Source organism: Bufo bufo, chromosome 7 (genome assembly GCF_905171765.1).
Source record: "Bufo bufo chromosome 7, aBufBuf1.1, whole genome shotgun sequence".
NCBI lineage: Eukaryota > Metazoa > Chordata > Amphibia > Anura > Bufonidae > Bufo > Bufo bufo.
Window position 1 is genome coordinate 28,078,010 of NC_053395.1, and position 26,038 is coordinate 28,104,047.

Here is a 26,038-nt window from a genome sequence, read left to right on the forward strand (position 1 = left end):
ACCTTCAGTGTGAATCTACAATTTTCATAGTCATGAAAATAAAGAAAATTCTTTGAATGAGAAGGTGTGTCCAAACTTTTGGTCTGTACTGTATATGTAGCAGAGCAATTGGGGCAATAAATGGGAATTTGTCGGGATTCATGTGAGGTACAGGGCTGGTTCAAGCTTTGTTAGAAAGAGATTGACATGTCCTATATGATGTATTTTCATTTTTTTTATATTAAGCACTGGAGAACCTCTTAAATTTATGCAGAAACACAAGCCTGCAGGGATCTTCCTCTAATTCTTTGCTGACTGTACAAGTGACAATCCCACTAACAAGAGGTTTACTGTAGTCACTACCTTATATATACCATACTCCATAAACCATCCAGAGTCGCCGGGCCCAGAGACTGACACAACAATGAAGTCCTGTGTCACATAAGTCCATGAGATCAACAAAAAACTAGCCCTTACTTTGGGTGTGGTTCACATATAATTATGACGCACTGGTCTGTAGAGTGAGTCCTCTGGTGGGTCCAAGGTAACTCAAGTACAACGAGGAATCCATGTACTATATACATCATATATTCTCAAATTCCTTAATAAAAAGGAAACTATTGCTAGCTCTGGGGCGTCAAAACCATGAGCATGCCGGTTCAGCCTTCTAAACATGTCCCCTGTGAAACTTGGCCATTTTGTTACTAATTAGAAAAAAGGACGTTATAATTTCCTGGAATTCAGTCTGGTGCTTATCTCCTGTGGCATTGGAGGAAGCTGAGGATGGTGCACCACGTTCACTGTGCATACGCTATGATGTGCATGCGCCCAGAGCTGCTAGAGATTCTAAAAAAAATACTTCTTTTTTTCTAGCTAACCTCAAAACAGAAGAATTAGATTTAGAAATGTAAAACATTTATTTAATTTTTTTAATTTTGTTGAATTGTCAAAGGTTGTCCTACAAGAGTCGTTCCTTGAGATGAATACCTCCTTCCTCTTGCTCTGGTAGCTTAGTATTATCTTTTTTATTTTTTATTCTTTTTATTACAACATTTTTATACAACGCATGTAAACTTAGAAACACTAGAGCTAATGGTAAGCATTTTTCTAGACAAAATAGGTAAAATAGATCTGATTGGTTACTAGAAGGTCAATTGTCCCTATGATAACACTAAGCTTTCAGAGTCAGGAAGTGTTGTCCTGGGGAATAATATATTTATATATTTTTACAGCTGTGTAAGATAAAGTCGTATGCTATATGAGATATATTAAAAACTGTAATAGTCAAATTTAATTAGATATCTAAAAGTTAAAGCTATGAAGAGCCATATGATTCTGCAGTACAATTTGCTTGTGAAGGTCCATTAAGATTATCGTAATGTCTACCTTTTAGTCTCCTTGATCTTGACTTAGGAGCTTGTCTCTGGGATTGTTTAGAAGGAGAAGATGACTTCACTCTTTGTTTGGCCAGAAGCATTTTCTCTTCATCGATCTCTCTTCCAGCAGATACCTGATCCTCACTAATTGGTTTTAACGGTGAGTTGCCAACTTTCTCAGAAGAATCTTTCAATTCTTCTGCACTCTTTGTTTCTGTATTCCCTGGTTTCTCTACCTGTTCTTCCAGAGTCACTTCTTTTATGCTACCTTCTATGTCTGAAACTTTTTCTTCTGTCTCTTCTGATATATTCTCATTATGTTCATCAACATGTGTATCTTCCTCCCTTTCTTCTGAGGGTTGTCCCTCATTTATATCTAACTCTATTCCTTCAGTTTTTCTTTCTTCTTCTGGAGACTCTTGCCCATTTGTATTAGTATCTAACACTGGTTCCTCTGCCCCTTCTTGGTCTTCTGCATCTAACTCTGGTTCTTTGGACTCTTCCTCCACTTCTTCAGAAGACTCACCAACATCTGTATCAGCCTCAGCATCAGGTTCTGGTTCTTCAGTCTCTTCTTGTTCTTCTTCAGAAGAATCACCTCCATTGGTATCAATCTCAGCATCTACCTCTGTCTCTTCAGATTCTTCCTGTTCTTCTTCAGAAGAATCACCTCCATTGGTATCAATCTCAGCATCTACCTCTGTCTCTTCAGATGATTCTTCCTGTTCTTCTTCAGAAGAATCATCTCCATTGGTATCAATCTCAGCATCTACCTCTGTCTCTTCAGATTCTTCCTGTTCTTCTTCAGAAGAATCACCTCCATTGGTATCAATCTCAGCATCTACCTCTGTCTCTTCAGATTCTTCCTGTTCTTCTTCAGAAGAATCACCTCCATTGGTATCAATCTCAGCATCTACCTCTGGCTCTTCAGATTCTTCTTGTTCTTCTTCAGAAGAATCACCTCCATTTCTGTCAGTCTTAACATCTGGGTTTTCGGACTCTTCATGCTTTTCTTCAGAAGCTTCACTTCCATTTGTATCATTCTCAGCATCTACTGCTATCTCTTCAGATTCTTCTGGCTGTTCTTCTGATGGTTCTTCTCCACCTGTATCAGTTTCCTCATCTAATTCTTCTTGCTCTTCCTCTGTATCTAAATTTGCTGTATCTTCTTCTTCTGCAATTGGTAACCTGACTTCAGTTACATCACCTTCTGATTTTCCTTCACTCTGTTCCTTGACATCCAGTAATGACTCTGCTTCAGTTTCAATTGGTTTGTTATCTCCCGATTTTCCAGGAAGGTTCTCTGACTTTAAATTCTCCACAACTACATCTGTTTCTGTAATGACTTCTTCACTGAAGCCTTCACTTAGGACTTCTTCAGGTTCTTTATCTATGGTCACATCTTGGCCTCGTTCATTTTCGGGTTCCTTTCCTGCATCATCTTCAATATTAACAGGATCACAGAGAGATGCACCTGGAGTTATATTTTGTTTTTCTTGCCTCTCCCTAGTCGCTGGTCCACAATCCTGTTGCTTTATCTCATGTGTTTCTGGCTCAAGGCCTTCAGTATAGGACAATACCAGACTGTTCTCTGTAAGAATCTGATCAGCGTGAAGAGACTTGTCATCCAAGCTGGTGTCCACCACACCTGTCTGTCCATCAGCAAAAGGTCCAACATCCTCAGGGACTTGACATTCTAAACAGAAGACGATTAGTCAGTGTCATCGGACCACTGGGTTCAGAGGGTGCACAGCAATACATTTATAATAGCTGGAAAGTGGTGTGTAAGAAGTTAAGCGTATTCTTTAGTCAGATTGGCAGTTTCTTGTCAGCTTAATTTTTTGGATTTACAGAATTTTATATATTGGTAAATTGTACAAAATCACTTTGCTGCCAACTGAGTATTTAACTGCCTCTAATAATACATCTCTGCAACATAAAACGATTGTAGATTAGATTAGCGGTCTGATTTGTAGGCTGCATGCTCCAGATCAGAATAAGCTGAGCAGATTGATATATAGAGTTTTATGAGAATAAATGCTGTACAACGACCGTTGTTTTGGTCCGCATCCGAGCCGCAGTATTTGCGGCTTGGATGCGGACCCTTTCACTTCAATGGGGCCGCAAAAGATGCAGACAGCACTCCGTGTGCTGTCCGCATCCGTTGCTCCGTTCCGTGGTCCGCAAAAAAAAAAAAATAACCTGTTCTATTTTTTTTCCGTTTTGCGGACCAAAATAAGCAGTTATATTATTGGCTGTCTGCGCCGTTCCGCAAATTGCGGAACGCACGCGGACGCCATCCGTGTTTTGCGGATCCGCAATTTGCGGACCGCAAAACACACAACGGTCATGTGCATGAGGCCTAAGTTGTATTTCATTGATCCCTGCTCATTCTGTGCTTAGGAGTCCAGTGGGCGGTCCTGTGAGTGACTGACAGGTATCTCTGTGTGCGCACAGTCATAAACAGAGGGTTATCTATCACAGAATAAGGCCTGCATTACACCAACAGATTATCTAAAAGATTTACTGACCAATCACTGGTCAGATGGATGTTTACACACACAGATCTTTTGTTATACACACCAACTATTGGTCTGATTGGAAAGCCTCTGGGCACACGGTGGCGGGCGGAGGACGGAAGGTCCGACGTAACTCCATCATCGCTCACGTGAGATATGCACACCTCCTTATTGGAGGACGGTCCCTTTATCAATATCCTTACCTTTATCCTACGTCACCTCCTAACGAAGCTCACGCGAAACGCAGGTAGAGGAACCCGGGCATCCCACTGGTGTGCATCGTGCAGTGTCATAGTAGGCAAGTGTAATCGTGCTACAGTGCATATGGATTAATTACTACTAAGGCTGATTAATTATAGATTACTAGATTATATGCATAGTTATACTACATTTCTATGGCTTTCATATAGTTAGACAGTTGTGTGATTAGGCATCGTCATTTTTGTTTCAGCCTAGTGACATAATCAGTATGTAGCAGATTTTGGCCACTAATACAATAGATCTTTGATAACTATTTATAATTAATAGAACCTTGCCGGACATCCGAGGGTAGGAACCTGGATTTACACCTTATTATATTATTTGTGTTTGGTATTTTTAAGATTGTGTGAATAAAATAAGTTTTTATGGGAATGCTAAGGCTATGGATTGTTTTCTTGACTTGAATAATTGGACAGAAATTGGTCAGATAATCTGTTGGTGTAATACAGCCCCAAGACTGCCCAATGGCTTCCTAAGCACAGATTAAATAGATAGGTAGATGGATAGATACTATAGATAGATATGAGGAAGATAAATAGGAAAATAGATATTAGATAGATAGATACAAGATAGATGATTGATAGATAGATAGATAGATAGATAGATACAAGATAGATAGATGATAGATAGATAGATAGATAGATAGATAGATGATAGATAGATAGATAGATATGAGATAGATAGATAGATAGATACAAACCGGATTCCAAAAAAGTTGGGACACTATACAAATCGTGAATAAAAACTGAATGCAATGATGTGGAGGTGCCAACTTCTAATATTTTATTCAGAATAGAACATAAATCACGGAACAAAAGTTTAAACTGAGAAAATGTACCATTTTAAGGGAAAAATATGTTGAATCAGAATTTCATGGTGTCAACAAATCCCCAAAAAGTTGGGACAAGGCCATTTTCACCACTGTGTGGCATCTCCCCTTCTTCTTACAACACTCAACAGACGTCTGGGGACCGAGGAGACCAGTTTCTCAAGTTTAGAAATAGGAATGCTCTCCCATTCTTGTCTAATCCAGGCCTCTAACTGTTCAATCGTCTTGGGCCTTCTTTGTTGCACCTTCCTCTTTATGATGCGCCAAATGTTCTCTATAGGTGAAAGATCTGGACTGCAGACTGGCCATTTCAGTACCCGGATCCTTCTCCTACGCAGCCATGATTTTGTGATTGATGCAGAATGTGGTCTGGCATTATCTTGTTGAAAAATGCAGGGTCTTCCCTGAAAGAGATGACGTCTGGATGGGAGCATATGTTGTTCTAGAACCTGAATATATTTTTCTGCATTGATGGTGCCTTTCCAGACATGCAAGCTGCCCATGCCACACGCACTCATGTCACCCCATACCATCAGAGATGCAGGCTTCTGAACTGAGCGTTGATAACAACTTGGGTTGTCCTTGTCCTCTTTGGTCCGGATGACATGGCGTCCCAGATTTCCAAAAAGAACTTCGAATCGTGACTCGTCTGACCACAGAACAGTCTTCCATTTTGCCACACTCCATTTTAAATGATCCCTGGCCCAGTGAAAACGCCTGAGCTTGTGGATCTTGCTTAGAAATGGCTTCTTCTTTGCACTGTAGAGCTTCAGCTGGCAACGGCGGATGGCACGGTGGATTGTGTTCACTGACAATGGTTTCTGGAAGTATTCCTGAGCCCATTCTGTGATTTCCTTTACAGTAGCATTCCTGTTTGTGGTGCAGTGTCGTTTAAGGGCCCGGAGATCACGGGCATCCAGTATGGTTTTACGGCCTTGACCCTTACGCACAGAGATTGTTCCAGATTCTCTGAATCTTCGGATGATGTTATGCACAGTTGATGATGATAGATGCAAAGTCTTTGCAATTTTTTTCGCTGGGTAACACCTTTCTGATATTGCTCCACTATCTTTCTGCGCAACATTGTGGGAATTGGTGATCCTCTACCCATCTTGTCTTCTGAGAGACACGGCCACTCTGAGAAGCTCTTTTTATACCCAATCATGTTGCCAATTGACCTAATTAGTGTTAATTGGTCTTCCAGCTCTTCGTTATGATCAAATTTACTCTTTCCATCCTCTTATTGCTACTTGTCCCAACTTTTTTGGGATTTGTTGACACCGTGAAAATTGGAATCAACGTATTTTTCCTTTAAAATGATACATTTACTCGGATTAAACGTTTGATCTGTCATCTACGTTCTATTACAAATAAAATATTGACATTTGCCATCTCCACATCATTGCATTCAGTTTTTATTCACAATTTGTTTAGTGTCCCAACTTTTTTGGAATCCGGTTTGTAGATAATTGATAGATAGATACAAGATAGATAATTGATAGATAGATACAAAATCGATAGATGATAGATAGATAGATAGATAGATAGACAGATACAAGATAGATGGATAGATAATAGATAGATAGATGATTGATAGATAGATAGATAGATAGATAGATAGATAGATAGATAGATGATAGATACTGTAGATAATAGATAGATAGATAATAGATAAATACAAGATAGATAGATAGATAGATAGATAATAGATAGATAGATAGATAGATACAAGATAGATAAATGATAGATAGATAGATAGATAGATAGATAGATACAAGATAGATAGATAGATAGATAGATAGATAGATAGATAGATAGATAGATAGATAGATAGATAGATGCCAACATTATTCATTCAGGCCGGTATACAAATTCAAGAAGCGACCAAAATACACAGGAACAAAGACTGAAGTGCATATTATGTCAGTGAAGGATTTGTATTATGAGCTCATTTTCCTCTATCATAAATCATGCCAATGATATTATTGGTCTACGAGTCATACACATTTGGGCTCATGCACACGACCGTATGTATTTTGTGGTCTGTAAAAACGGATCCGCAAAAAATACAGAGGACGTCCATGTGCATTCTGTATTTTGTGGAACGGAACAGCTGGCCCGTAATAGAACAGTCATATCCTTGTCTGTAATGTGGATAATAATAGGACATGTTCTATTTTTTTGCAGAACCGAAATACAGACATATGGAAATGGAATTCACATGGAGTAACACGTCCACAAAAAAAACGGAACGGACACGGAAAGAAAATACGTTCGCGTGCATGAGCCCTTATGGAGAATGGAAATAATGGCCGCCTTCTGTGGACAGAGGCTGAACCTGATCAATGGCCTGCTTGTTGGCCCCATTGCTGAATACAGGGCCCATGTGTGGTGGGCCGGCAGGGAGACTTGTGGGGGAGATATAGGTGACATCTATGGTTATTTTGATATACTTGCAGATTTTACTGTATTCCCATATCTTATTCTTGCAAAAGCCATTAACTGCCCCCATTCACTATAGTTAGACCACAGCACCGAGAGTCCGGCGAAGAAGTATCTGCCCTTTACTGAGGTAAAAATACATCTGAAATGTGCTACGTTGTGGAGAGTCTGCCCCCTGTGCAATGTGTGAGGTGCCAGGAATTTCCGAGGGGACAGCAGTGAGATTAATCTACGCAGCTATATCAGATGAGATCCTGACCTCTTGTCTGTATCATCTGATGTCACAATGCTTCTATATATTTTCTTTCTCTTCTATTTTCATATCATCTATCTATCTATCTATTATCTATCTATCATCTATCTATCTCATATCTATCTATCTATTATCTATCTATCTATTATCTCTCTATCTATCTATCTATCTATCTATCTATCTATTATCTATCTATCTATTATCTATCTATTATCTATCTATCTATTATCTCTCTATCTATCTATCTATCTATTATCTATCTATCTATTATCTATCTATCTATTATCTCTCTATCTATTATCTATCTATTATCTATCTATCTATCTATCTATCTATCTCATATCTATCTATTATCTATCTATCTATCTATCTCCTATCTATCATCTATCTATTATCTATCTATTATCTATCATCTATCTATTATCTATCATCTATCTATTATCTATCATCTATCTATTATCTATCTATTTATCATCTATCTATCTATATCTATCTCATCTCTATCTATCTATCTATCTATCTCATCTCTATCTATCTATCTATTATCTATCATCTATCTATCTATCTTCTATCTATCTCATATCTATCTATTATCTATCTATCTATCTATCATCTATCTATCTATTATCTATCTATATATCTTCTATCTATCTCATATCTATCTATTACCTATCATCTATCTATCTATCTTCTATCTATCTCATATCTATCTATTATCTATCGATCTATCTATCTATCTATTATCTATCTATCTATCTCATATCTATCTATTATCTATTATCTATCTATCTATCTATCTCCTATCTATCATCTATCTATTATCTATCTATCTATTATCTATCATCTATATATTATCTCTCTATCTATCTATCTCATATCTATCATCTATCTATTATCTATCTATTATCTATCATCTATCTATTATCTATCTATCTATTACCTATCATCTATCTATCTATCTATCTATCTATGATCTATCTTCTATCTATCTCATATCTATCTATTATCTATCATCTATCTATCTATCTATCTATCTCATATCTATCTATCTATCTATTATCTATCTATCTATCTATCTATCTATCTATCTATCTATCTATCTATCTATCTATTATCTATCTATCTATTATCTATCTATTATCTATCTATCTATTTATCATCTATCTATCTATCTATCTATCTATCTATCTATCTATCTATCTCATCTCTATCTATCTATCTCATCTCTATCTATCTATCTATTATCTATCATCTATCTATCTATCTATCTTCTATCTATCTATCTCATATCTATCTATTATCTATCTATCTATTATCTATCTATCTATCATCTATCTATCTATTATCTATCTATCTATCTATCTTCTATCTATCTCATATCTATCTATTAATCTACTATCTATCTATCTATCTATCTTCTATCTATCTCATATCTATCTATCTATCTATCTATCTATCTATCTATCATCTATCTATCATCTATCTATCTATCTATCTATCATCTATCTATCTATTATCTATCTATCTATCTATCTATCTGTCTATCGTTCTCATATTTTTTCTTTCTTTCTTTCTTTCTTTCTTTCTTTCTTTCTTTCTTTCTTTCTCTACTTTGACACTAGCGTTGTTTGAATCCGGCGTTCAATTCCGACACCGGAACTGCCCGTCGGATGCGGAAAAACGTGTGAAAACGGATTACATTTGAATCCTGATCAGGATTTTGATCACAATGAAAAAATGCATTGGAAAAAACGGATCCGCCATTTACGGACTTTAACTTTTTTTTCACATTTTTCGGGTTTAACATGCAAAAGCCGGATCCGGCGTTCAGTCAAAGTGTTCAGGATTTTTGGCCGGAGGTAAAAATACAACATGCTACCGTTTTCTGAAAAGCCTGATCAGTCAAAAAGACTGAACTGAAGACATCCTGATGCATCCTGAACAGATTGCTCTCCATTCAGAATGCATGGGGATAAAACTGATCAGTTATTTTCCGGATTTCAGCCCCTAGGACGGAACTCAGCGCCGTAAAAGAAAAACGCTAGTGTAAAAGTGCCCTAATACTATCTATCTGTCTATTTCTTTCATTATTTTTTTCTCTTTCTTTTCACATTCTTTCTTTCTTGATCATACTATCTATCTCTTTCTTTCTTTCTTTCTTTCTTTCTTTCTTTCTCTATCTATCTGTCTATTTCTTTCTTTCATTACATTTAGTGGCTATCTCAAAAGCTGATGGCATATCCCTAGGATTTACAGGTGAAACTCGAAAAATTTGAATATCGTGCAAAAGTCCATTTATTTCAGTAATGCAAACTAAAAGGAATTGCAGTAATGCAGCTTAAAATTCGAATTTTGTGAAAAGGTTCAATATTCTAAGCTCAAAGTGTCAGACTCTAGTCAGCTAATTAATCCATACCCCCTGAGCAAAGGGGACCTCAAAATTGAGACATTGGGGTTTCATAAGCTGTAAGCCATAATCATCCAAATTATATCAAATAAAGGCTTGAGATATCTCGCTTTGCCTGTAATGAGTCTCATGTGTTAGTTTCACCTTTTAAGTTGCATTACTGAAATAAATGAACTTTGCACGATATTCTAATTTTTCGAGTTTCACCTGTACTATCACTTTAGGATCCTGAGAGTGAAGGGGCCACAGTGGCTGAATCAGTGCTGCGGACCCTTTTCAGTATGGCTCATTGCTGCCAGGTGGAAAGTTCACAGGAACATCATCATCATCATCACTAATGGTGAAACAGGATAATGGAAAATGGTCAGGTTGGATGTGTTGTTTGATCTTGCATTTGCCAGTCATGGTGGACAAACCAATATGTGTGAATATGGGCGACTATTAATACAAGAAGAAAATGTCTATAGTGTAAGATCCAGAATTAAGAAGCAGAATTTTCGCTAATGTCGATGTCCACTGGTATGGACTCTCAGATACTTGAGGGATTGGACAGTACCAAACCTCTGTAGCCAGTGTTTAAGGAGATCCTAAGACAAGACCGGTCTACAATCTACTAAGCGTAAGCGTTGTCCCACAAAAAAATATTCTACATTTTTCAAACCAGCACCTGGGTCTGAACACTTTTGCAAATTCATGTAATTAAAACTTAGTATAGCCACTGAGTTATTCAATACAATCTATCTGTATAGCGCCATCTGCCATTTGTTATTTTCCTTATTTCTCTGTCCACCTGGCTGAGGTGGACGCACATGCTCAATTCCATCAGCTGCCACCAGCCAATCTTCATTTAGAAGCTGTGACAGTTACAGGGAGCAAGTTGTAGCAGAAAGGACACACTTTCTGAGCTGTGATAAGGAAAGAGTTGCAGCAGAAAGGACACACTTTCTGAGCTGTGATAGGGAGAGAGTTGCAGCAGAAAGGACACACTTTCTGAGCTGTGATAAGGAGAGATTTGCAGCAGAAAGGACACACTTTCTGAGCTGTGATAAGGAGAGAGTTGCAGCAGAAAGGACACACTTTCTGAGCTGTGATAGGGAGAGAGTTGCAGCAGAAAGGACACACTTTCTGAGCTGTGATAAGGAGAGAGTTGCAGCAGAAAGGACACACTTTCTGAGCTGTGATAGGGAGAGAGTTGCAGCAGAAAGGACACACTTTCTGAGCTGTGATAAGGAGAGAGTTGCAGCAGAAAGGACACACTTTCTGAGCTGTGATAGGGAGAGAGTTGCAGCAGAAAGGACACACTTTCTGAGCTGTGATAAGGAGAGAGTTGCAGCAGAAAGGACACACTTTCTGAGCTGTGATAGGGAGAGAGTTGCAGCAGAAAGGACACACTTTCTGAGCTGTGATAAGGAGAGAGTTGCAGCAGAAAGGACACACTTTCTGAGCTGTGATAGGGAGAGAGTTGCAGCAGAAAGGACACACTTTCTGAGCTGTGATAGGGAGAGAGTTGCAGCAGAAAGGACACACTTTCTGAGCTGTGATAAGGAGAGAGTTGCAGCAGAAAGGACACACTTTCTGAGCTGTGATAGGGAGAGAGTTGCAGCAGAAAGGACACACTTTCTGAGCTGTGATAGGGAGAGAGTTGCAGCAGAAAGTACAGTCCCCCTGAGAAAGGACTCGTGAGCTCCCAAATCTAGCAGAGCAATTGGAGCAATGAATGGGAGGTACAGGGCTGGTTCTAGCTTTGATTGTCAAGTAATATATCATGACATGAATCACTGAACAACCCCTTTAAGGGTCCATTCACACGTCCGTATGTGTTTTGCGGATCCGCAAAACACGGACACCGGCAATGTGCGTTCTGCATTTCGCAGACCGCACATCGCCGGCACTCTCATAGAAAATGCCTTTTCTTGTCCGCAATTGAGGACAAGAATAGGACATGTTCTATTTTTTTTTTTTTTCGGAACAGAATTGCGGATCCGGAAGTGCGGATCTGCAAATGCGGACAGCACATTCCGGACCCCACTGAAAATGAATGGGTCCGCACCTGTTCCGCAAAATTGCGTAACGGAGGCGGACCCATTTTGCGGACGTGTGAATGGACCCTAAAAAGGGTTTAACTGTACTGCTAGTAAGGCACACAGGAGCCCGGTGAGATAATCCAGATGATATGGTCAGTAAATCTCTCAGCCACCACTAGGATCCCTCATGTGTCATTGATACTTGGCTTTCAGGCCCAAGAGGGTTGTGGGAAAAGTATGTCTCTTAGGTTGGAGCTGACGCAGCGTAAGTGACATATCTCACATACTCAGCCAACTGGTGGGAAAAGGGCAACCGGCAGATGGATATAATTGTCCCAGCTCTTCCCAACAAATTGCCCTTGTGAGACGGCCGTCCTGATGGAGCCTACAAAGGGACGCTGCATATCCTGCTAATATCTTTGACAGCTTGCACAATTATGTACAGTAGCTGACGTGACTCCTGTGACACAGACCTAAAAATGACAAGGGGTCATGTACATTTAAATGCTTAGCCATCCTGGTCAGTGTCAGGTGATTTTTTTTTTTGCAGACGCCATCTGAATGCACATTTGGGGTGGGTTACGGAGGCGCTTTAACAGTTATGCAATTGGCAAAAATAACACTGAGGGTCATTTGTATTTCCATTCCTCTAGACGGTGATAAATTCAAATACGTTTCCTATTGCCTTCCATAAAGGGATTGTCCGTTTATTGTTAATAAAGTTTATTGAAACAAGTTCTGCTCTCTCAGGGAATAAACTGGAGAGCTTGTTTCACTCAACTTTATTTATAATAAACAGGTTGTCATTAGGAAAATCTTGATAGTTATTGTTGTTATTTTTACTGATGGTCTTCTACTCTGCGCTACGACTTGACCACTCGTTTTCTGACCACAGCCACCGGAATTTATTCTCATATCTTATAGTTATCTAGGAAACATTGTGGTAACCATAGGGTTTACTATATTCCTATAGATCCCTGCTCTTTCTGAGCTTAGGGGTCCAGTGGGCGGGTCACCCAATGGCTGACAGCCTTCTCTGTATGCGTGTCCGTCACTGAGTAGGACGCCCACTGGGCTCCTACGCATAGAAAGAGCAGAGATTTATAGGAATAAAATACAAGTTCTACTGAGCCTTTTCCCACAAAACTATATATCAATCTGCTCTGCTCCTCTTGCTCTAGAACATGCTGACGTCATGTTCAATAAAACAGGTTCCCTTTGAATACTTAGGCTAGGCCATGAATGATTTATCGATGGGCTTTCTGACCCTTGGGACCCCCGCTGATCAGCAAAATAAAGGGATCCACTTCTTTGCTTATAGAGTGGTTCCTCTACTCGGGCATGTGCCTGGTACTCCAGCTCAGCCACATTATAAGGCTATGTCCACATCATGCTATGTAAATATGGTTGGCATTTGTATCCGTAGGTCCCTATTCACCTGGCGGCAGGGTCTGACTTGACATTTTTGGGCCCCAAGAAAAGTTATGTCTGGGCGCCTCTGTCGCACTGCTAACAAGCCCACTTTCATGTTAGAAGTGCAGAGGTCTACAGCAGGGAAGGGGCCCCCTGGGTCCCTGTGCAGCTAAATTGGCAGTATATCCAGGATAATCCACCCCTTTAGTTGGTTTTCTTCTTTAAAAAATGTGCATTATTCTGTCACGTGTCTCCCTGTCTGGTCATATTTATTATAAGCGTTATTGGTCCTCATAATCTCGCCAAAGCTTTTTCAGCGCATGCGTATGCGCTGTACAGGGATGGAGCACCTCCCTCAATTTTTCTCAGAATGAGAGCACCTAGATGGGACCAAGACCATGATAGTCAACTCTCAAAAGCACATGTCTCAGGTGAGATTTTTTTTGCAACATGTCTGATGACAGAATTTTATCAATTGAAATCCCTTTCTATGCTTTGGAGTCCAGTGGGCGGTGCTACTCAGTATATACCACAAAAACATCATTGTATTGTAGAATATATACAGACCCTTATCACCATGATTAAAATATGCATATTTACCAATAAATGTGGAACATTTTAAGCACTATCTGCATTAAAATCACACAGGAACACCCATTTTGGGGCAACTCCCTTTGGGTTTTATTTTGGGGTAAAAATGCCATTACAAACGTGCGGCTACACAACCACCCATATGGCGTATGCATAGGCTTTATTATTTAAAGGGGTTGTCCCAACTGGACATTTATGACCTATAGATAGGATAGGCTAAAAATGTATCATAGGTGTGGTTTCCACCTCTGGGACCCACTCCTACAGTATCTCGAAAAGGGGCACCCAAAGTCATTGAAGAGCATGCCACACATGCGCACCGTCCTCTCCATTTACGACCATGGGACTTTCAAAAATAGCCAGCCCTTCTTTTTTGGAAGTCCCATAGCAGTGGATGGAAAAAGCTGTGAATGCATGGCTTGTTCTCCATTCATATCAGGTCCCGTTCCTAAGATTGGAGCAGGTCCCAGGAGTGGGACCCATATCTGTTCATATCAGGTCCCGTTCCTAAGATAGGAGCAGGTCCCAGAGGTAGGACCTGCACCTATCAGACATTTATACTATCAATATGCTATAAATGTCCAGATGGGTCAACCCCTTTACGAGCTTGTCCAGAAAAAAAAAAATATGGCTGCTTGTTTCCAAAAACATCGCCACACTTGTTCACGGGTTGCATGTGGTCGTAGAGCTCACCTTTTTTGACATTGGGGAAGCTGAGCTGCAGTAACAGACACATCTCATGGACAGGGGGCTGTTTTTGGAAGAAAGCAGCCATGTTTTTGTAATCGTGGTTAACCCCTTTAAGTATTGGACTGGGATTGCTTTGGAATAGACCCTAGTGGTAAGTAATAGTCTCCATCGCTTGAGCCGGAGCTACAAAGCACTGTCGTATTAGAGCCCTTTATTGTGAGACCCTGGGCCCACCGGGATCCCTGGCACTCTGGTGGTCTGGTCCAACACACGTAGCACTTATAAAGATATACAAAAGTCCCTATGAGACACCAAAATAAACAAATAGTCAGGCTGTTTATTCTGAAGATGTAATGAAGATATGGCCACCACCGGGGTTTCACCAACCCAACTGTAGAAGATTAGAAGAACCATCTCCAGACACAAGGGAATCCCCTTTCTTGAACAAGTCCAAGAAATGCAGGGCTCTGATCTCCTGTCATTTCTAAGGGATATTCCTGGTATCACATTTCATAATTGCTGTTATCAAAACAGATGCTGATATTCAGAATGGAGATTCCCCCGCGCCTGCACCCTCGGTGTAATCCCGTCAGGCACTGCGTGTGTGTATGATATCATAGACGAAAGCCGCACGGACACAAATAGGATAGGATAATATATACATCTTAGATATGTATGGCATATCCCACCTCTGGGACCCAAACCTATCTCCAGAACCTCCATCCTGTCTAGTATAGCTGCCGCATCTAGGTGGTTGGTGAATGGAGATTTGGCCTGTACCACAAGATGTGTGCAGCACTCTCCATTCATTTCTCTGGAAGCCAGCCATAACTCCCATAGAAGTGAATGGACATGCACTGCCACCTTTCCATTCACTCTTCACTTGAACCAGGGGCCAGGAGGTTCTTTACCAGGTGCGACAGAAGTCGGTACACCTTTATTTTGAAGATAGGTTTGGGTTATAGGTGTGTCTCCCAGATGTGGGACCAGCATCTATCAAACACTTATGCCATATGTCATGGGGATACCCCTTAAATGGGCCATTGATACTGAGAGTCCTACAACAATGAAACACTGGTGCCTGGGGTGTAGAACAATGAGAAACTGATGTTTGGCTTCTAGAACAGTGGACCACTGATTCTTTGTGTCTAGAACAGGGATGAGCAAACTGCGGCTCTCCAGCTGTTGTAAAACTACAATTCCCACCATGTCCTGCTGTAGGCTGATAGCTGTAAGCAGTCTTTGCATCCTGGGAGTTGTAGTTTTGCAACAGCTGGAGAGCCGCAGTTTGCCCATCTCTGGTCTAGAACAATGGAAGAAATGCTTGGGGGCTATAAAAAATGGAACACTGATGCTTCAGATCTAGAACAATGAAACACTGATGCTTGAGTCTAGAATAGTGGAATACTCAAGCTTGGGTGTAGAACAATAGAATGCCGATGCTTGGGGTCTAGAACAATGAAACACTGATGTTTGGGTCCAGAACAATGGAATGCTGATGCTTGGGGTCTAGAACAATGAAACACTGATGCTTAAGTCTAGAACAATGAAACACTGATGCTTGGGTCCAGAACAATGGAATGCTGATGCTTGGGGTCTACAACAATGGAACACTAATGTTTGGTTCTAGAACAATGAAACACTGATGCTTGGGTCTAGAACAATGAAACACTGATGCTTGGGTCTAGAACAATGAAACACTGATGCTTGTGTTCAGAACAATGGAACACTGATGCTTGGGGTCTACAACAATGGAACACAGAGGCCTGAAATCAGAAATTAATGGAACAAGTATGCGAAGGGTCCTCCTATGTTTGAAGAGTAAAGTCAGGATTTTATATTTCTGACAACTGCTCACCCCTCGTACCTCCAGAGAATTAAACTACCTGACATGTATGCCATGTCTACAGCTAGCTTCAGGATCCTAGAAACGTTGATGCTCGAGGCTCCAGAATAATTAGTCCAGGACTACATTCCCATTAGTTCTATTCGCACATTATGGTAGATATACATAGCAATAACTGATACTAAATATATAACATTTAGGCTTAAAATAACCATCCGACCGAGATCACTAAACCAGTTCTCTCTAACTCATCACGAGTTATGTAATGGTTTCATTGACCCAAATCCCAGATATGTCATGTCATCCCTATGACGAAATCTCACTTCTTGGCTGCCTTGCCAAAACAGTGCCATGTGATAGGGGGCTCTCATAACCCCACTGTCCCTGGTCAAATTGCAGTAGTAGTAATGAGTAGATGTGAGATCAGGTCATTCATATCCACCATTAATCAACCCTATGTGAAATCTATTTCACTGGTAAAGCTGTAAATGTAAAGTCAGTTGGAGTATATTGGTGGTGGGGAGGATGAAATGTGCTGATTATGACACTACTGTCACTTTTAAACTACAACTCCCAGCATGCTGGAGAGTCACAGGTTGTATACCTCTGCTCTATACTCTTTAGTACCTACACATGTCTACAGTACAGTCCTTATGATCTCCATGAGGCCCTACAGAGACTATATGAGAAGGCATCTTCAAGGAATAAGCTCTGTTCTTAGACTGTCAAAATAGGTTTCCAATATCTAACCGTTATGGTGGTATATGCCCATGTAAAATAATATATAATTCACATATTCAAGAACAATGATGACGACCTTAAAGGAGTTCTTGGGTTTGGACAGTCTATTTTTGTTAGATGGGTCTGATCACAAGGTGTCCCGCTCCTGGGACCTTAGTGATCAGCTGTAAATTGTCAGGGGGAAACCATCAGCAAGTACTCAATTCCCCTGCAGCACTTCTGCTGGGCAAAGCATAGCATTACACTGTTTTCATTGAAAACAATAAGCTGCATGGATAAGCCAGGTCCTCCATGACGAGTAGCCACTGTTTACTCTGGCTAAAGGTAGCCATACACAAGGATATAGCTAGTGGGGTGTCTAGGGTGATGGGTGCCAAGGGTGTCGCCAACATGCCATGTCGTCTTGGCCAAGGTATTTTGATACAGAGCTAGAGCAGAAAATTGAGCTTTTGGCTCAGGAAGGAAAGCCTAGCTACCTTAGTAGCTTTTGGTTCCTTCGGGCCATCAGCTATTCCTCTCAACACACTCAATACATATGCACGCTAGCCTCAGCTGATTGTACATGTGTTCTCAATAGGGTGAGGGGAATAAGCCACTGCCATCCAAGACGTCCTATCCTTTTTTCCCCTGACATCTGCCATCAGGAGAAAGTCAAGATACCACCATACACATTAGATGGTTGGCTTGTCCCACCAACGCTGGTGGGTTTGGCCAACATTTCTCTAATGTACGCCCCGCTTTATAGATGAGGAAAGACACTGCGAAGATAAACTTGGAGACAAGTTTTATGTTTGTATTTAACTGTATATTGCCCAACTCGCTATATATTGCCCAATGGAGACCAGATAGTCTACTTTGGCCATGTTTCTGGAGGTTCTCAGAACTCCAGATACTTGACAATAAAACCATGAGGGCAGGGATTTGTCTAGCCGTCCAGTCACTCTTTGCTTTGAAGAACACTGCAGTCAATCTCGCTCCAGCTGAAAATTGCTTTTAACAGGGTGCAAAAGCATAACACATGTCGACATAGTGGACTTTAGTGTCCCTTCTTTTAAGAACAGTGGTCCACAGAAAAGCTTTACATCTCCAGAACAAGCTCCAGTTGGTTCCCAGCTGACGGAGTCAGTGCTGAGAGTGAAATATATAGCCTTAAAAGGATAGAGCGATCGTCTGCAAATGTGCTGTGTGACAGTGCAAGGACCGAGCAGCTGCGGGCAAGCTTGACAGGGCAATTGGGGGGGGGGGGGGGGTAAAGACAAGTTTACCATGCAGGGACAGTATAGGCAGAAGAGACGATAGACGCAGAGAATAGAGATCTGGCAGTTCTGAGCCAGTTGGTGTCCAGTTACGGCAGTGTTTCCATACTTAGCATGCTGACTAGAATCATTAGCTACGCACACTGAGCCCGGGGGAACGGATAGCATCCTAAATTTACCCAAGGGCGAGCAAGGGTATAGTCAAGCCTATTCGTGAGGGAAGCCATTGAAATATTGCAGGCTTCCCCTGTGCTTTGTCAGAATCCATTTCAACACTGGGAACATTCTTTGTCCTTTCCTTTTACCCAGAGGGTTATGACGAGGGTTACATTGTATATAACATGACCCTGGACTGTAAAAAAAAAAAAAATTATCTTTTGCGTATAGTATAATAATCTCACAGTGGTAAAGCACAATCCAAAAGATGAAGAATATGATGGATCAAAGATGGTTCCACCGTAAGAGTACAGTTGGTCTCCTACATTGGCTCGTCATAGTTGTTTAATGGCATTCCCCGTGGGGCTGCCTGGAATGTAAAGGGAGATACACATAGCTAGTTGGCACTAATGTGTGGCCATAGTGGTGACCATTTTATATGAGGCTGTATAAGATACACCTGTTCAAGAAACTCACAATGACTCAAGATGTTGCTTTCGTATCACTGCTATGTTTAGTACCCGGCACAAAAGAATGGTGCCATGGTAGCCTAGGAATGCCATTCAACGCTCAAAGTCTACTATGCGGCTACTATGAAAATGGTTTTACTTGTTAGTTTCTACGTCTGGTGGTTCTGCAAACAAGTCTACTAGGAAAGGCCATAAGTGGTCCTACAGTGTCAACCCTTAGATACTATGCGGTCGAGTCACATTATTATGACCACTTCCTTCTTTCAACATTGGCAGTGCGTAGCCCATGAAGGGAGTCATGCGTGGTGAGCTGGCTTGGTGGGTATACAATGTGTGAGAAAGGCCTTCTGCACACATATCCCTCATTGCTGTCATGGGTAAAAGGGGTGATTTATCAGAGTTGCATTGGCTTTCAGGCCAAGGGTGGTGGCATTCCTGAAGCTGCAGTTTGCGAACTGTTCTCGTGCTGCTGTGATAAAAGTGTATGGTGAGTGGACAAATGGCACTATTGCGATTAAGCGACGTGGACACTGTGGAGCACCACGTGCCATTGATGTGAGAGGTCAACGAAGGTGCCCTAGGGCGGACGGACAAATTACATGGAGCTGCTCACCACCAAAATGAACCAGGGGACTGCCAGATGTGTGTCTAAAACAGTGGGGTTCAGTACTGCACCTCTGCTAACAAAGTTCCATCAGCAGAAAAGGCTTCAATTTTCACGGCAGTATCGGAACTGAACCTCCGCTGATTGGTAGAGGGTTGTCTTCTCTGATGAGTCACACTTTCTGCTTCATGGAACGGATGGACGTTGGCGTCAAGGGAGAAACATCAGAGAACAAACACTCTGCAACCATTACTGGAAGAACACAAGCTGGTGGTGCAACGTTATGGTCTGGGGAAGGTTTTCCTGGTGTGCTTTGGGCCAGTCATCCATGTGGATGGCACTCTTAACTGATTTGCTTGCATGCTGATTGTCTTCCTTGGGGTGGATGGGATCTTCCAGCAAGGCAAGACAATGGAACGTGTCTGTCACACAGCTAGAAGTGTCTGACATTGGTTGGAAGAGCATGACCAAGACTTCTAATTACTACCCTGGCCCCCTAATTCCCCAGACTTGAACCCAATTGAGCCTCTGTGGGACCACCTCGATCATTGTGGTTGCTCTATGGATCCTCCCCACGCCCCCTCCAGCAGCTGTGGGATAGACTGCAGTCAGCATGGCTCCAGATACCTGTGACAACCTACCAGGACCTTATTGAGTCCCTCCCCCAGCCCGTCTAGCTGCTGTCCGTGCTGCACATGGCGGTTACTCTGGATATCACCTGGTGGACATAATAATGTGACTCGACTGTGTGTCATTACCTCCTCTTCAATACAGCATATAGACCATATGTTCCAACCGATATTGGGGTCCCTGGTTCATGGACCATCATCAATGTTATCTTTAGACAGGTCTAAATGACTTGTCAAAATAAAATAAAACCCTTTAAAGATATTGAAGAAATCCATGACGGTAAATGAACATCCTAGCCAAATAGGCTACATACAGACCCCATTATAAGTCACTATGGTTTGTTGGGCATCCCTTGGATATGGCATAGAAAGATTTAAAGGGGTTGTCCTTCAAAAGACCACTTATTGCCTACCCACAGGAAGATCACATGGCTGTTTCCAACAGCCTCATAAACAACAAATGGAGCAGCAGGCTGCTTGTACGACTATTACATGCAAAGGTTGGGACCCCTGTTCTAATGATGGGTGAAAAGCCCCCAGCAATCAGACATTTATCTCCTATCCACAGGACAACCCCTTTAAGGGGTATTCCAGCTTTTTGATACTGAATACTGATAACCTATTAACTGGATAGGTAATTAATATCAGATCGGTGGGAGTAGGACACCCAACGCCCCCACAGCTCAGCTGTTTTTGAGCGCAGGAACCTGAACAGTGCATGAAGCCTTCTGCTTCTGGTTCCGTCCATCGTGTAGTGGTCATGCAAGCATAATGTAGCTACCATGCAGTTGATGCCAGGTGTCAGACCACCACCGATCAGTTATTGATGACCTATCCAGAGCATAGATCATCAATATCAAAAAGCTGGAATACTCCTTTAAGCAATGAAAGAAGATGCCCAGTAAGCTATACAGTAAGCGCCTTAAAATCATAGAAAATGCAGTAAGATTGAGTGAGTAAGTGAGTAAGATTTTGTAAACTGCGTATATGTCACTTTAAGGTTTCTATTTAAAGTCTCTGCCTCCCCCATACACTTAATGTTTTTTTGGCAGACTTAAGGACACTCTAGATGATTTGGACAGTGATGGCTCTTACGGCCCAACAGGGAATCCCTTGAACAGTAGAGACAGTCGGCACCAAACACTTTATACACTTTCTGTAATTCTAACTCCGTAAATATTTCACACGGTCGGATTGTAAATTAGATGCACACATGGTGGTCTCATAAGCCAATGAGAGTCAGAGTTCTGAAGAATGTACCGCAGAATTTTTATATGTGGCATAACTCTAAATTGTTCTGTAATAGTCACTTTGTGACCACAGACAGCTTCTCCAGAACCATATGTGATCGTATTGATTGCCCAAGAGCTGATCTCGAGGACTGTGGCTGCTGAGGAGGGAGTGGATGGGCAGAGTGGTAGTTTTTGTTACTTCCAACATGAGCCAACCACTGGGCATAACATCATGTCATTACGTTATAGACCACACATAGAAAACTACAACCCCCAATATGACTACAACCTCTAACATGAGCCAACCACTGGGCATAACATCATGTCATTACGTTATAGACCACACATAGAAAACTACAACCCCCAATATGACTACAGCCTCTAACATGAGCCAACCACTGGACAGAACATCATGTCATTACATTATAGACCACACATAGAAAACTACAACCCCCAATATGACTACAACCTCTAACATGAGCCAACCACTGGACATAACATCATGTCATTACATTATAGACCACACATAGAAAACTACAACCCCCAATATGACTACAGCCTCTAACATGAGCCAACCACTGGACATAACATCATGTCATTGCATTATAGACCACACATAGAAAACTACAACCCCCAATATGACTACAACCTCTAACATGAGCCAACCACTGGACATAACATCATGTCATTACATTATAGACCACACATAGAAAACTACCACTAGAGATTAGTAAATTTCATGTTCGTTTGGTGGTAAAAGCAGAATTCTATGACAGTATGCATAACGGAATGCCTTTAGAGGCATTCCGTTATTCATTCCGTCACAATAGAAGTCTATGGGCTGCATAACGGATCCGTCCAGTTTCCGTTATGCAGGAGAGGACTCCCCTGCATAACGGAAATGGGAGGGATCCGTTTTGCAGCCCATAGACTTCTATTGTGACGGAATGAATAACGGAATGCCTTCAGAGGTTATGCATTCCGTCATAGAATTGCGTTATGGTCCGTGGTAACGGAATCCATAACGCAATTCTGCTTTTACCACCAAAGGAAGCGTGAACGAATTTCAAAATATGAAATTCGCTCATCTCTAACTACAACCCCCCCACATGACCTAACCACTGGACATAACATCATGTAATTCTATTATACTATACTCTATACATAGAACACTACAACCCCCAACATGACTACAAGCTCCAACATGACCCAACCACTGGACATAATATCATGTAATTACATTATACACCACACATAGAACACTACAACCCCCAATATGACTACAACCTCTAACATGAGCCAACCACTGGACATAACATCATGTAATTACTACACATAGAACACTACAACCCCCCACGTGATCCAACCGCTGGAGATGATCATAATAGCAATTCTATTATACTCTATACATAGAGCACTACAACCCCCAAAATGACTACAACATCAAACATGAGCCAACCACTGGACATAACATCATGTCAATTACATTATACATTACACATGGAACACTACAACCCACAACATGACCCAACCACTGAACATGACCATAATACAATTCCATTATACGCTGTACATAAAAGAACTTCAACCCCCAATATGACCTGACCGCTGGACATGATGAATGTACAATTCTATCATACTCTATACATTTTGAAAAGTCCAAGGAACGACTTAGTGCCTATGTCCCTTTAGTGCTCCCACACATTAAGAATGCCCTCTTCAAAGCATAATGTTCCTGTAGTGCCCCAAATTGTAGTTATATGCCCTTAGCCCCCCCACAAGTAGTTATGCCCCCTTAGTGCCTCCACATAGTAGAATGCCCCCTTAGTGCCCCCTTCACAGTATAGTACACCCTTAGTGCGTCCACACCATAGTTATACCGCCTTGGTGCCTCCACCAGCAGTTATGCCCCCTTAGTTCTCCCTTCACAGTAAAATGCCCCGTAGTGCCTGCACACAGTAGTTATATGCCCTTAGTGCTCCCACACATTAAGAATGCCCACTTAGTGCCCCCTTCACAGTAGAATGCCCTCTTAGTGCCCCTTCACGGTATAATACCCCCTTAGTGCCTCCACACAGTCGTTATTCCACCTTGGTGCCTCCACAAGCAGTTATGCCCCCTTAGTTCTCCCTTCACAGTAGAATGCCCTCTTAGTACCCGCTTCACAGTAGAATGCCCCGTAGTGCCTGCACACAGTAGTTATATGCCCTTAGTGCTCCCACACATTAAGAATGCCCACTTAGTGCCCCCTTCACAGTAGAACGGCCCCTTAGTGCCCCCTTCACAGTAGAATACCCCTTTAGTGCCTCCACACAGTAGTTCTACCACCTTAGTGCACCCACAAGTAGTTTTTCCCCCTTAATGCTCCCACACATTAAGAATGTCCCCTTAGCGCCCCCTTCACAGCAGAATGCCCCCTTAGTGCCTCCACACAGTAGTGGGGATCATAGAGAACTACAACCCCCAACATGACAACAACTGGACATGACCATAATACAATTCTATTATACTCTAAACATAGAACACTACTCCTGCCAACATCACCCGACCACTGGACATGACCATAATGCAGTTCTAATACACTTTATACACAGAACACTACTACCCCCACCATGATCCGATCACTGGATATAAAAACCTGAGGGGCTCAAAGGTGTCTGTGAATACTAAAGGCCTCCAACATTGCCCCACTGACTTCTATGTGTGGTGTTCACATCCATTCCCCCACTGACATCAGGCCATCCCATCATTCAGACCCATGGGGATCTGAACATCCTCTTACTTCCAGAACCCCTTTATTGGTGTCTTTGCCTGGAGTATCTCTAACATTAGAAGCCCCCTTTAAGAATTTTCCCACCCATTTGTCCCTCTAGGACAACTCTATCTCCTCAGTCCACGTCTGTCCTTTTGCATTTGCATGCAATTAAAAATGTCGTCTAGCCAGGGAGTTATTTAATAAAATGCATCTGTATAGCGCCACCTGCTGTTTGCTATTTTTCTAATTTCTCTGTCCACCTCCTGAGATAGACGCCTTTCGAAATAGCACTGCACTACTAAGGGCTGTGATGGATCTTCAAGTACAACCTGCAGCGTGATTTCACAAAAATTGCATCAGAGATATGTACTGTATGTCAGCTGCCAGAGCTGCCAAGAGAGGCGACCACACATGATATCCCACAGCAGCGCAGTGCTGACAACCCCACCGCCTACAGTATCATGGGAGAACAGGCCTCGTATGGTCGGCAGGTGATGACGCTGCCTTGATCACAGACTTGAATCAGGAAATCAGTGGTGGTCCTATGGGATCTGGACTCCTGAATGGACTCCCCCTTTAAATTAAATGAAAATGACATGTCTCGTGCATGACCTGAAACATCTAATGCTACTTTCACATCTGCGGTTAAAACTCCGGCATGTTCCAGCAGAGCAACAGCCTGCCGCTGTTCACCAGATAATGGCGTGTGCGTCGACGGATCCCCATTGATTATAATGGGATCCGGACACTTTCCGGCATAAATGCTTATGGCAAAAAGTGGCCAGATCCCAGCCAGATTATAGTCAATGGGGATCTGGCCGTGCATGGCATTTGGTCAATTTCAGCAGCATTTGTAAAGGCAGTTATGAACGTACCTTTAGAACTAAAAATGCATATAAAAACATAAACCCATGTCATATAAGTTGTTGAAGGCACTTTGAGCACCTGCAGGTGTAGTAGAAAATCCTACGAAAAATATTCCACAGTTTTCACACCAGCACCTGGATATGAATACTTTTGCATTTGCATGTACGTAAAGATTTAGTATAGCCAATGAGTTATATAATAAAATGTATCTCTATAGCGCCACCTGCTGTTTGATATTTTTCTAATTTCTCTATCCACCTTCTGGGTAAGGCGACTTTCACACTCGCGTTTGGCGCGGATCCGTCATGGATCTGCACAAACGCATCCGTTCAGATAATACAACCGCATGCATGCGTTCAGAACGGATCCGTTTGTATTATCTTTAACATAGCCAAGACGGATCCGTCTTGAACGCCATTGAAAGTCAATGGGGGACGGATCCGTTTTCTATTGTGCCAGATTGTGTCAGTGAAAACGTATCCGTCCCCCATTGACTTACATTGTGTGTCAGGACGGATCCGTTTTGTCTCAGTTTCGTCAGACGGACACCAAAACGCTGCAAGCAGCCTCCAGAGAGGAATGGAGACGGAACGGAGGCAAAAACTGATGGATTCTGAGCGGATCCTTATCCATTCAATTGCCACCAGCTGCAGCCCCCTGAGCTGTGATAGGGAGAGAACTGCAGCAGACAGGACACA

The 26,038-nt window shown here is 41.7% G+C and overlaps 1 protein-coding gene across 3 annotated transcripts in view; it reads right to left on the bottom strand.

The window, feature by feature from the left end:
- The window catches only part of SRL (sarcalumenin), a 41,773-nt gene that overhangs the window by 13,776 nt on the left and 1,959 nt on the right, over window positions 1–26,038 (bottom strand). For 2 of the 3 annotated variants that reach the window (XM_040441814.1, XM_040441812.1), the window contains exon 2: window positions 1,366–3,051. In XM_040441814.1, coding sequence (XP_040297748.1) covers window positions 1,366–3,051 — 1,686 coding nt within the window. The remainder of the gene's footprint in view (window positions 1–1,365; window positions 3,052–26,038) is intronic. The other variant, XM_040441815.1, reaches the window with a different exon arrangement.